The 13,731-nt window shown below is 36.9% G+C and overlaps 1 protein-coding gene across 4 annotated transcripts in view; it reads right to left on the reverse strand.

Annotated features, from left to right (window-relative positions):
* Positions 1 to 13,643, reverse strand: part of TASOR (transcription activation suppressor) — a 61,181-nt gene extending 47,538 nt beyond the window's left edge. For all 4 annotated transcript variants that reach the window (XM_056129828.1, XM_056129827.1, XM_056129830.1 and 1 more), the window contains exons 1-6: positions 13,251 to 13,643; positions 5,710 to 5,855; positions 3,256 to 3,348; positions 1,905 to 1,977; positions 1,409 to 1,500; positions 820 to 981 (exon numbers count right to left, since the gene is read on the reverse strand). In XM_056129828.1, coding sequence (XP_055985803.1) covers positions 820 to 981; positions 1,409 to 1,500; positions 1,905 to 1,977; positions 3,256 to 3,348; positions 5,710 to 5,855; positions 13,251 to 13,593 — 909 coding nt within the window. In that variant the 5' untranslated portion in view covers positions 13,594 to 13,643. The remainder of the gene's footprint in view (positions 1 to 819; positions 982 to 1,408; positions 1,501 to 1,904; positions 1,978 to 3,255; positions 3,349 to 5,709; positions 5,856 to 13,250) is intronic.
* Between the last annotated feature and the right edge of the window lie 88 nt (positions 13,644 to 13,731).

Genomic DNA, 13,731 nt, shown 5'->3' on the forward strand with positions numbered 1-13,731 from the left:
AACTAGGGGTAAAAATCTGTTAAGTCACAGACCAGAAAGAGAATACAATGGGTAAGAGTTGCTTGTGGCTGACCCAAATTCAATTCCCAGCACCATGTAATAACCTAGGCACTGCCAGAAGTGATCCATGAACACAGAACCAGAAGTAAATCCTGAACACAGTCAGATGAGGACCAAAAGCAAAACACAAAGTCAGTAGGAAAAAATATGAATTAAAGTACTTCATATTTTATTTCACATGGGGTTACAACCTTTTATTGAAGGAGTAGTAGTAGTATACCATTAGAGATCTTTCCAGGCCAGGTGATACCAAAACTTCAAAATGGGATTATGTTAGGGGCTGGAGCAATAGTATAGCAGGTAGGGAACTTGCCTTGTGCATGGCTGACCCAAATTTAATCCCTGGCAGCAGATATGGTCCCCTGAACTGAATCTGCTACGAGCGATACCTGAGTGCAGAGTAAGCCCTGAGCATCATCAAGTGTTGCCCCACCCATCCCCCAAAGGAAGAGAACAGGCATATTAGGGTCAACGGTTAATAAAAAATATATAATAAAAGAGGCTAGACTTCACAATTTACAGACAGTGACTGGCAAAGGAATCTGATTATTTCTCTGTAAGTCTGAGGAGTCAACTATAAAATACTAGAAATAATGACCAAATAGAAGGGAGAGACTACTGTGAGAGTGGCAATGACACGCAAAATCCAGAGTCTAGACAGATAGGGTGGTAGCAAGAGTTGAAAGGGAGATACATTTTAAAGTATTTGGTGACCAACAGATATGTGCACACAATTCTTGAATAGACTCAGAAACGTACCTGAGTAAGCTCATAGGCTCTATAAGCCAAAAGTGATGTTATTCTATTGGCATTTTTCGACATGTGGCATTCATGTTTTGGTGTTGGGTCCAAAGCACTTTTACTTAACATAGATTCCAAATTTTTTACACCCATGGGATCATAAATACTCTTTATTTTACCCTGTAATTACAAAAACCTTTTAAGTCAACCTAAACTTAACTACTAACTATACCAAAGTCTGATAGAATATTTCTTCAAATAAAAAAATCATCATTAAGCTTTTCTTTAGTATCAGGTAATTAAGTAACACCCCAAACTTCTTATCAGTAGTGAAATAGAAAGGAAAAAAGCTATTGTTTATAATAAGTAAATAAAATTTTATTTACAATAATTTTATTTACAATACTTTTCACTAGCTTAAAAGACATTATCAAAATACTATCCTCTTTTCATAGAAAATTCTCTTTGGAAAGAAAAAATCTTAGATCAAAAAAGCATCCTTATTCTAAAACACTAGCAAAAATCAATCTTAATTTAATGAAACTTTAGTGTCAACTAAAATTCAAACCAATTTTCATCTTTGATATAATAGAAACGGTGATATTACCTTCATTATTTTAAAAATAACAACATCACCCATTGTCCCAGCTTCCAAAGGATTAGCTTGTAATAAATCAGCATATCTAGAAAGATAAACACCTAGTAAAGAAGAAAAAATTTCAGGATTTTAGTAAAGAGGACACAAGTACTAAAAAATTCAAACATTTAGCCTAATAAGAAAAATGTGTCATTAAAAAATTTAAGGACAAGAAAACAGCTATTTTTAAAAATTGATAAAAACATGCACTAATCAAAAATTTCAAATTCTCTAGGAATACAGCTGACATTTTTAAGAAAAAGTATTTTTGATCAGTTTGAAGAATGCAAAATTAGAATCAAATGCTAGAGATGGTTTTAAAATCTAGAGGCTGAAATTAGTCTAATTTTGGGCAACCTGAAAACACATATGAACTTAATCATAAGAACTAGAACTATACCAAAATCAGATTATATAGTTTTAAATAACAACTTAATGTAGAAAGAGAAAAAGAAAAAAAAATTACCCATGGAAGGATTTCCAAGAATTGTTATTTTGGAATGGCCCACCTGTACTCCTTTTTCACACACACTTTGAACCTATATAAAGAAACACTGTATTTTACAATTATAACACATTAACAATAAAGAAAATATTTAATCTGTTTTTAAATAAATCCTAAACTTCTAAACTATGCATTGTCTCTATCACAGAAGTCTTATTCCTGTGCCAGATCATAACTAAATAGCAATATGAAAATTGACTTATACTTCCAATCATACATGGAACTCATTTTTGCTAGATCAGATATATATTTGGAATACTTGCCATTCACATTTACAGATTTTCTTGTAGGGAAAAAATGAAACCAGGAAATGATCCACTTATTTATTTTGCTTTTACTGAGTAACAGCAGTGCTCAGAAGACCATGCAGTGTCAGACTGACCTAAAACTTTTAATGGCAAAAGCATTTGATCTAGTCCTCTAAGCTATCTTCCCAACCACACAAAAATATTTCGAGACAAAGTAACCCCATCTAAACATCTTTAAAGACAAAAAAATATTATATATTTGGAGGGCAGGAGATAGTACAAGGTAGTCATGTTGTAAATATGCAGGGCATGAGATAGTAGAAGGTAGGCACTTGCATTGCATGCAGCCAACCCCTAAAACCAAATATGATACCTGAAGCACTGGGTAATTCCTGATCAAGAGGCAGAAACAGTCCCTGAGTATTGTTAGGTGTCGCCCCAACAGCACCCCACAACCCCCACAACAAAACCCAACTCAAGTATGCAAGATAAAAGGTAAAGGTAAAGGCCCTCCCGTTGATCGTCGATTTGCTCGAGCGGGCCCAGTAACATCTCCATTGGAGACTTTGTTGTTACTGTGTTTGGCATATCGAATACTCTCGGTAGCTTGCCGGGCTCTCCGAAGTATGCAAGATAATCTATGGAAAGGAAAATTATTCATTGGACATTCTAAAGAAAGAAAATATGCAATGAACAGATTTTTTAAAAAGCAAATCAAATAAAGGTAGAGAGGGAAACAGAGTTTGGTGGGAGGTGTGGTGTTGGAACATTATAGCATGAAACTACCATTAATAGTACTGCAAGTTATGGTGCCACAAATAAAGTTAAAACAAAATTCTAATTAATAAATTATAAGAAAAAATAAATTATAAGAGATACCTTGCCCTAACAATTTCTTCCACTTCCAATAAAGAAAATGTTATATTTATCTTACACCGTTAATTGAAAAATTTGTGAATTAAAATAAAAAAACCTCAAATTGCATGTTTTCTTTTTAAGTCAAGAATCAGGTACGAGACCTCACAGAAAGTCTCAAATTTCATTATAAAATGGATTTCACTCACCTGATATCGATCAACCATGAGAAACGCATAGGATTCTGAAAGTTCTTTATCTAAACGACCATCAAATTTCAGCTCTCTTCGCTTTTCTGTAAACTAAAAGAAATTAAATCTGTATCAACGCCTTAGCATGCAAATACGTTTTTTCAAGTTTAAATTTTTCAAAAATTGCAGAGGGAGCCGAAGTGACATCTATTTCCCTCTCTACAGTGGGTAGGGTGTTTGCGGACCCAAATGACCCCTGGCATCCCATATGGTCCCCACAATCACCAGCAGAAGTAATTCCTAAGCACAGAGCCAGGAGTAACCCCTGAGCATCACAGCATCAAAAAGTAAAAAAAAAAAAAAAAAAAATTTCAGAAATTTTATTTCCAAAGTATTCTAGACCAAAACAGTTTTTTCTCTTCCTGTAGACTCTGATTCAATTTTCCCGTTAAAACTGGGTCTAACCCTTTACAGTAAACTTAGCACCCAGTGTTTATCAATTTTAAGTACATTTTTATTAAAATTTTACCACCACCAAATTCTCCCATATAATATATGTCTTAGTTTCTTTGGGGGGAGGGGGGGTGGAAGGGGAAAGGAGAAGGGAAAGTAAGTTGGCAATATCTGACAGGGCTCATGGATCACTCCTGGTTGTGCTGAAAGGACCATATGCAGTACTGGAGATCTAACCAGAGTCAAATGCTTGGAAGGCAGAAGTCTTATCCCTGTATTAACTCTCTGGCCCTTAACTCTATTCTTAATGCCAAATATACTTAGTAACAATACATTCTCAACACACACTTCCAGGATAGAAGAGGGAATTGGTCTTATATATCTGAACTGTGTATCACCCTAAACTAATGATTATCACTTTTAGATACAAACAAATATATTCAAAACAAGGAGCCCATAACTACTAGATTTATATAGAATTCGGGTCAGTACTGTTCTCTAATAATTATTTAGATTCTCATATAAAATTAACTACTCAGGCTGGAGAGTACAGGAGTTGAGGCACTGGCCCTGCAGGTAGCCAATCCCAGATTTGATCCCTTGAGCACAGAACCAGAAGTAGCACCTGAACACTGAAAAAATTTGGCACAACTCCCTTCATCTCCCTCCAAAATTAACAACCTATCATACTATAAAATGACATGAAAATACATGAACTATTCTGTATGTCATTAACATTCACACACACTATTTTTTATTTATTTATTTTGCTTTTTGGGCCATACCCAGCGATGCACAGGGGTTACTCCTGGCTCATGCACTCAGGAATCACTCCTGGCGGTGCTCGGGGGACCACATGGGATGCTGCGGATCGAACCCGGGTCTGCCACGTGCAAGGCAAATGCCCTACCCGCTGTGCTATCCCTCCAGCCCCTCACTCACTTTCCTTTCGAAGATCCTTTCGAAGTTAAATTCTTATGGTACCAGGATAAACAAATTACAAAAGTATAAAATCAATTGTATTCTATGTCCACTAGAATGCAACATAAATAGCCAATATTGCTAAAGTGCTATTTACAAAAATAGGGACACTCTCAATGGGGACCCAAGCCAACAGTAGAGGGTGGCACGCAGTGCCAGTAATTAAATTCAGACATATGCAAGGCATTTGCTCTACCACTGAAACTAGTATCCCTAGCCCAAAATATCAAATATTTTTAAATATCTCATTTCTATTAACTCAGTTTACACATACTTTACCTAAATCAGCACCCAAAGAGTTGTCTAATTTCTACGTGAAATTTAAATTTACTATCTAAAATACTCAGCCATTCCCCTTTATGCTTTCTAATGAGTTCTACTAGTCACATTAAGGTAATTCATCAACAAGGCAAAAATTGGAAAAGAGTAATGCATATTATAAAGCATACATCTGATTAATCTTCCAACTTGATTGTATTGTTTCCATTCAATTAGCATGTACTCAGTAAAGCAGAAAGTCTTGCAATGGTTTTACAATTAAGCCATTATGCAACAAATCATTCCTATAGTAAGATTATTTATTATTATTATCTCAAGGGCCATATCCAGCAGTGCTCAGGGCTGGTTCAGAATCACTGAATCACTTGGTTCAGAATCACTCCTGGCTATGTTCTGGGGACCATATGTGGTCCTAGGGATCCATCAAGTTGGCCACGTGCAAGTTGGTCAAGTTGCAGGGCAATTAGCAATTTCAGGGCAATATTGAATCCTAGGACCCTCCTTGGTTTAAAATTCAGTTTTAATAAAAGAATTTACATAATTACGCATCAATTTAATAGAGCAACTAAATGTAGGGGTATATCTACAAATGTCTGGGATGGAGGAAGGGAGGATATTGTCATTCGAAAACTTGTTTTCCCTTCTGTAATTTGGCTTCTCTAAAGACTAATGGCATTTTTTCCATGAAAGTAAAAAGCACATTCCATGCTAGTAACTGGGTTCTGAAGAATCTCATTAATGGTACAACTTAAAACATACCTCCTTTTCCAAAAGTTCATTGTGTATCAAGCAAGCACGTTTGTAGTTAAAATTTGTTACAGAGGTTGGTTCAAGGTAAGACGAACGCAGAATATTTAAGACATCTTCAAATTCTCGAGAGCCAGGAGTTAATGGCTGGAAAAGTGCTAAAATAAAAAACATTAATTTTGAGATTTCATTTTAAATATTTTTAAAACTTTTAAAGTCTATAAACGTTTAAATTAAAATTTTTTTGAAGAAACACCCAGGATATCTTATGATATGCAAAATTGATTCTTATTACTTCAATGAAGAAATAGTAAAACCAGCTGTCTACATAATCAGTTTCTTCATCAATAAGCACCTGGCAGTATACATGAAGACAAGGTGATTACTATTTTGCAATCTACATTAGAAAACCTATATTATTAAATAATTCTCCTAAGAGCCAGTGCATAGACTCAACTTATCTCAATTCCTACTAGTTTGCACTGAAGTAGTATATCTAAGGACCCTTTAAGTTAAATGCCAAAATGCTCCTGGGTATAAATTATGAGAGCATAAAAACATTTAAGATACTTAAGAGTTTATGAAATGACTCAATTTGGTTATCAATGTTTAAATGAGAATAGTCATCTACTAGCTTCTTATATTATCAACATAATAAAGGATAGTTTTTTACAAAGAGTTAATGACATGTTAAGATACAGAGTTTTGGAGTCAGTTTTAGTCTGGACTAAAATACCAGATATCGCATTTACCAGCTTTGTGAAGGACCTTAGATAAACCAATTACTTAAAACTCCATTCTCTCATCTGAGAAAAGGAAAATCACCATATACTATACGTCACAAATGAGAAAACACATGAATAAAGGTTTAATACTGCATCTGATACAAAAACAATAAAAAATTTTATGGCTCAATCCTTCACTATTCCAAACAACATTTAATTTTTAAAGCACTGAAGTCAACTGTTAATTCATTCTTGGACTACTGGATTACTGGTTATTAACCCCAAATTTTCCTTTTTTACATGAAGTAATTTTACTATTTTACATATCAAATCTATACTTTAAGACCATAATCAGTGTTCTACTTATACACACTTTAAAGATAACAGACAACAGTGAAGTAGTAAAAGATGTTTTTTCTATGTTTTCTACACATTGGTATCAGGTCTTGAAGGGCATGATGTTAAATAATATATCCATTAACCCACCAAGCTATAAATGCACTCAAATATTGACTGCAAGCTAAGTAGGAAAAATAAAGTAGGAACTATGTTTACCCTGTTCGTTACTCAGTCTAAAACCAGTAGTTAAAACAGAGCATATAACCCAAGTTGAATGACTAAGAGAAAGAAATTTGCAAAGATCTTCCTTTATATTGAATTTAAATACATTTTACAATAAATGGTTTTTAAAGTTTGTCATGCAGTTTCAGTAACTCAGTAATACAAAAACCAAAAACTAAAAAAAGGAAACATTACAATCTCTTAAATCAGTTTTATAGGATATGGTAGGATAGAAACACTTAGCACAGCTGCCCAATTGGGTAAAACTTGGCAAGATCTGGAATTATTCTTTGTATTATTGGGCCAATGCACCAAGCATGACTTTTACTTGGGTTTTATATATTATGGATTTTTATGTTTCTAGCCTAACAAAGTGATTTCAAATGAAATGTGTCCAAAGTATAACATGCCCTCACATTCTTATAGCAGACTTGAGTCTACAAAGTTTCAGTTACACTATCAATTCTATTTCCACCATCAAATAAGTGAAGTTAAAGCATACAAATTTTATACATTAACATTCAAATTATTCTTAAAAATATAAACATTTCTGTTCCATTACAAGGCAGTATCATACAGCGTACATCCAAGTAACTCAAGTAGACTACCATGGGGAAAAAATTGAGAAAATACAGTAAAAAATTGCAAGATTATTGATTTAGTTAGATTGGGTCAGAATTCTCTTTCCCCAATCATAATTTATACAAAAAATAAATGATGATGCAGCTCTTAAAAGAGGAATGAGTCACTGTGCTCGTACTGATAATTAAAAATTTAACAAGGATTGCTCTAATTATATATTCTAAGGTGATCTACTTTGTCCTTAACTCTTTTATAGGTATATCCTTATCACTAAATCTTATCACTTCTTATATATTATAATCTTATTCAAGGACAATTAACTGAGAAAATAATATGACTACCCAAATTGATGGGGCGGGGTGGAGGGGGTTGGGGGCAGGGGGGATTAAATATTTTAATGTTTCACAAAAATATTTTAATGTTTTAATGTTTCATTATTCTCCAGAATTCTGACAATTACTGAGTCTAATCATCAGATAATTAATCCTTTTCAGATTCTATACCAACAGCTTTAAATGAAATGCATCACCGCATTTAAACTGCCAAAACTCCCAAAAATTTTTATTATATACATTTCACAAATGCAACTGCTAACATCTGACTTGGGCTCAGGTTTCACAATGAACAAATGAATTGGACAGAGAGGACTCAAACTCAGGCTTTCTGACTCAAAATCTTAAGAACTTTAAACAAAAGAAAAATATGTAACTATATGCCTAAGAGCTGAAAAATACCATTCTAAGTAATGGGGAAAAAATACTCTTATTTTAAACAAGGAAATCATGAAGAACAGTTAGTCACTGAAGATTAGCTAAGAAAGAACAAAAAATTTAACATCTAAGGCTGTACTAGATGCATTCACATGTTTTCTCAATTCTTTTCTCTCAATTTATCAGGGCCATAAAATGAAGACTTTATTAGGGTTATAACAATCCGTCACATATTAAAATATAATTTTTCCTTATTTACAGAATTTTGAAAAATATTTCAGATAGATAGTTGAGTTGGTTACTGATAATTCCTAAGTTATCACTAATAAAATTGATTATAACTTATAAAATTGAAGATTTAGATAGAACTTGGAAGATTTATAGTTCTAATGAGGCCATTATTTCACAGAATTAGAACTGGAATTCAGGTCTCCTCATTAGTAGTCTATTCCATCACAAAATACTTTTATTACTGGTAGCATATTATGCAACTGGAACACACAAACTGGAACACAAATTTCTCTCATCAAATAGTATTGTTCCTTAATCAAAGAAACATTTCCTCATTTTCAACAATTTAGTGGGTAACGCCTCTTTGTATTAAAATGTGTATATGCAAATAATCATATATACATAAAGGTAAAAATAAGAAACTTTTGAAAGACGAATCACTCACCAAAGCAATATAAAATATATTCTAATTTAAAATAAATTATAAAAAAAGGGGAATAAGTAATGAGATTGAAAACCACATATGATTTGCAATACTAATTTCATCTCAGTACTAATGATTACAACAAATTTCCATTGGTTCCTCAGAGTAATTTACTTAAGCTGTTTTAAAAATCAATTCTTCTAATAAAATTGCTACAGACATAATACACTAGGAATGGTCATTCCATCTCCAAATCAAGGTTGAACATGGTGTAGAATTAGGAAGGAATATGCTGCTGGAAAAGATCTAGAATGAAGAACAAATATTGAACTGTTGGCTTTTGTGGTACTACAGAAGTGGTCAAGGAAAATTTTACTTCCACTACTTAGAACTTAATTGCATCAATTAAATGTTTGATATGGATGAGTGGATTCTGCTCACACTTTCAAGACCTGGTTTTTCCTAATTTATGAGTCTCTATGTTACTTAGAAACATCATGCATATTTGAGGAGAATGCCCCCACTAAATTTTCAAAAAATTATGTCACACCTACAAAGATTATAGGGAAAGATGGATGTTGGAGAGCTCTTAATTTTCCTGGCCTGGAACAGTATGTATAAAAGATATATGAAAGCAGATAATCTGTGAGATTCCCTTGTGTCCTACAATAGCCAATTTACAGAAAGTAAATCTCAATATTTCATTTCCCAATAACTTTGAAGGAAAAAAGTTTTCATCAAATTCTATCACCCATTTTAGTCTTTATGACTTGAGTTTTAGAGCAAAAGTATAGTGAAACATCTGATGACAAAATGCAATTGCAGTTTGGTTCAATTTAAAAATATCATCACTACTAAAAATGTTGGTCCATCCAATACATGAGAAGAGTAAAATTTTACTGTCAATAAACACTGTCGGTGTGGCCAGAGCAAAAGTACAGCAGGAAGAGCGCTTGCCTTCCATATAAACCACCAGGGTTTGATCCCTGGCACCACATATGGTCCCCCGAGCACCACAAGGAGTAATTCCTGAGTGCAGAGCAAGGGATTACCTTTGAGCATCACCGGGTATGACCCGAAAAAGAAAAAGAAAAAAGAAAAAAAATAAAATTAAAAGTTGTCAGTACTGTTTTATGTCCTAACTTTGTAATATTTGAGTATCATTTTTGAAACTCAAATTCTACAGGGCTAGATATACTAAATACTTCTAAATCCAACAAAGATTAAAAACTCAGTAGGACTGTAGATACAGATTAGGCCACTTGCCTTGCAAGTGGTTGACCCCAGTTCGATTCCTGGCCCCACATTTCAAGAGCACAGCCAAGTGCCCTGATCACTGTGGGTGTGGCCCAAGCCCCACCCCCAACATAAAATTAAACTTTCCTTTTATGGATATCAAATAAAAACTAAAATCCTTGTATTCTAAAAAACAAAGTCTTGTTAACAGTGAGTAGTAGTAAATACTCATCAACTAAATTCACATTTAATGAACTCCATAATTTAGTAGTGTGACCTTGGGCAAGTTATTTAACCTCTAGGTACTAGTTTCCTCGTCTATAAAATGGAAATAGCATCTACCATGTAAGATGTTCAAAATTGTTAGTACGTGTAAACTGTCGAAAATGTCTACAACTTATCAAGCACTACAGAGTGCCATTATTGCCTAATCAGTACCGTAGTATCTGGAATGCCATGTTACTCTTAAGACCAAGAAAAACAAATTTTGTATCAGAGTCTACTTTCAAAACATTTCCAAGATACCAATAAATTTCAAGCCCTAACCTTGAATTTGCCTAGAAAAGAATAGTCACAAGCAAAGAATTGCAATACTTTTTAAATAACTACAACAATCTTTGATACTAAGTTCAGACGGGTCTACTGAAAGTGTTCAAAATTCATGATGTGACTCAGGACTAGAATTCCTAATCAAAACCTATACTGTGATAACTTTTTTAGAGGAGATAATACTGCTATAAAACTAATAGTACCAAATGCACTGCTTCTGAGAGCGCATTTTTTTTTAAAAAATACTGGCTTCTTTTTTCACTGGATTCTGTCACCAAGCACTACCATCATTCAGCTTGGATATGGGCAAAGTCCATAATGGCAAAGTAGCTGCCTATTTTTTTAAAAAAGTTCTATTAAAATCTTTAGAGCACTATTTAAATGTCACTTCTTAATGAATAAACAATCAATGATTTATTTCGCTGAACATAAAAAAATATCCCAGACTGTTAAATTTTCCTTGCTATAACTTCCCTGACTAGAGAAAGCTTTTGTCTCAAGTAATAATGGGAAAAATAAATTTTCCCCAAGGAGTGTCAGACTCAGGAGGAAAAACAACTAGGTTTTATATTTCCTAATCCCCTAATTAGAACCACTTTAAGTATGTTCAATTTCAGTCGATTTTACAGTAATGTCCGGATACACCTAATTAACACACATACAATGCCATCTGACATTTCCTAGTGCCATCCCTTTCAGACTGAACTATGAGGGTTTTGAGGTCAATTATAGGTGTTATTGCAAGTGAAAAGGTTTATGATAGGCCATAAATTATACTCCTGGCTACTTAAAACCTTCAAAAACATAGACTTAGGGCTGGAGAGATAGCTCAACCGGCGGGAGCATGTTTTGCATGCTGAAGACCTAGATTTGATCCCTGGCACCGCATGGTCTACCCAGCACAGAATTGGGAGTTATCCGTGAGTACGACTGGTGTGGCCCAAAGGAAAAGAAGGGGAAAGAAAATGAGAGAAAGGAGGAAAGAAGAGAGATTTCAAAATTTTATTAGGCTTTAATAAAAGGTCAATCTCCTACCTCATAACCAGTGCCCATCCGAAGGTAGGTCCAATATCCTATACGATACCAAATGAAAATATGGGCATCTAACTTTCCTCAAAAGGTATCACATCTGAAGTAGATAAACCAGCATTGCCAATTTTGACCTTTACAAGTATACTCTTGATCCCGAAAATAACATCAACTCAAAACATACACCTAGAAACACTACTCATGCTTGTGCATAAAAGGTAATCTCATCTTTATATAGTTTCTCACATCAAGGCTGTCCATGGCTGTGTCCGCCAAACAGAAATTAAATTTGCCTTTGTTTGTAGATTACTAAATCAAGGAAGTATCAAACAATCTATCTGTGGTAAATAGAACTCACTGATTGAAAGGAAGCACGAGAGCTTCTCTCAAGATTTACTAAGACTCTAGCTGCAAGCAAAAAAATTTCAATTATTTAAGTAAACCACGAAAAACTGAACAAAGTGGAAAGCAGAAAAAGGCTAGGTGGACTAAATCCAGAAATCAAACAAATCACTGGATAGTCAAAAATAGTGTAAAACTATACTAACTTTGATCTTCCTTAGGATTCTTACTATGGCATAAAGTTTAAAAAAAAAGGTAAGTGTATTTCCAATAGAACTATTCCCATACTGGCTCCCAGAACCAAACTGGGCTTTATTATTTTGGTTTTTAACCTAAAGTTCTCATCTACAAGATCGAGGGCGACTCTTGGGCATAAACTAACCTTTCCATGTTTTCCCATTGGGAGATTACTGCACCAAGAACCTACCTTCCCGTCCTTGCCCAATGCAAGACAAGACATACTGAGCTTGGCCTTAAAAAAAAAAAAAAAGAGCAAGACCTATCGAATCTGATGCTTCCAGATCAAGGAGGAGAAGAAGGGAGAACAAAAACAAAAAAACTCTGCATGGAAATGAAGTGTGATGGCAAAGAGCAGTGCATGGATCACATCTAAAGGCGATTGCTAAACAAGGGGCAGACGCTGACATCAAGCCAATTTCAAGTAGACACGTAAAGCTGGAGGATTTCCGTAGGGAGAAGCGCTGGCGATCCTCAGAAGGCGGTGGCTTTGGAGAAGGCCCCAGAATCCGTGGCCACGGGCTCTCTCCCGCGCGAGACTTCTCAGAAGCATCCTTAGGGTACATCCGCTCCTCGGCTTTCGGGGCGCTGGGAGGGAGGGGCGCCGCGCACCCTCTTTCCTCTCGGGGAGCCGCAGCCTCCTGGACCAGCTTCCGAGCTGGGCGCCTTCCGACTTCCACGGGGCGAGGGGGAGCAGGGGAGCGTGGTTCTCCCGCTTGCCTCTCCTCTCGCGCCGAGCGCCGCCGCCGCCGCGCGGCCGTGGAGTCCGCGGAGAGGGGCGGCGCCGCCTGCGTGTTTACGTGCCTCGGGTGGGTGCGGGGAAGCGGCGCCGAGAGCGAGGTTCTAATGAAAAGATGGAGGGGGGAGGGAGGGAAGAAGAGAGGGCGAGGAGGAGAGACAGGGGTTGGGGAGGAAGGGAGGCACCACCTTTCTTTTCTCTGCTCTTCCTGGGGATCTGAAAACTCCTCCTAACGGGTCTTTCGGGCTCTTCCGGGCCTTTGGGCGGAGGCGCCGCGCCCGCCTCGGAGGCGCCTTGAGGCTGCTCGTGGCCGAGGCCCGGGCTGGCCCCGGCCGCGGCCGCGGTCTCCTCAGGCCCCGCCGCTCCGCCGAGCTCCGCGATGCTGAGGCGGCCGCCGCCGCCGCCATTTTGTGGGGACGGCTCCAGCTCCGGAAACGACTGCTTCATCTCGTCGTCGCCGCCGCCGCCGCCGCCGCCCGGCCCGCCCGCGTTGCTCCGCTGAGAGGCCTTGGTCTCCGCCGCAGTCGCCATCGCGCGGCCCGAGCCGCTCCGGGAAGGTTCGGATTCCAAGGTCGCCGGGGGAGGGGGTGGGGGGGAAGGGGCGGCGGGCCGGCCTCGCCGCCGAGCTGCTCTCAGCCCACCCACCCCCTTCCCCCCGTGGCGGCGGGC

This window comes from Sorex fumeus, unplaced genomic scaffold (genome assembly GCF_029834395.1).
Source record: "Sorex fumeus unplaced genomic scaffold, SorFum_2.1 ptg000072l, whole genome shotgun sequence".
In the NCBI taxonomy this organism is placed as follows: Eukaryota; Metazoa; Chordata; class Mammalia; order Eulipotyphla; family Soricidae; genus Sorex; species Sorex fumeus.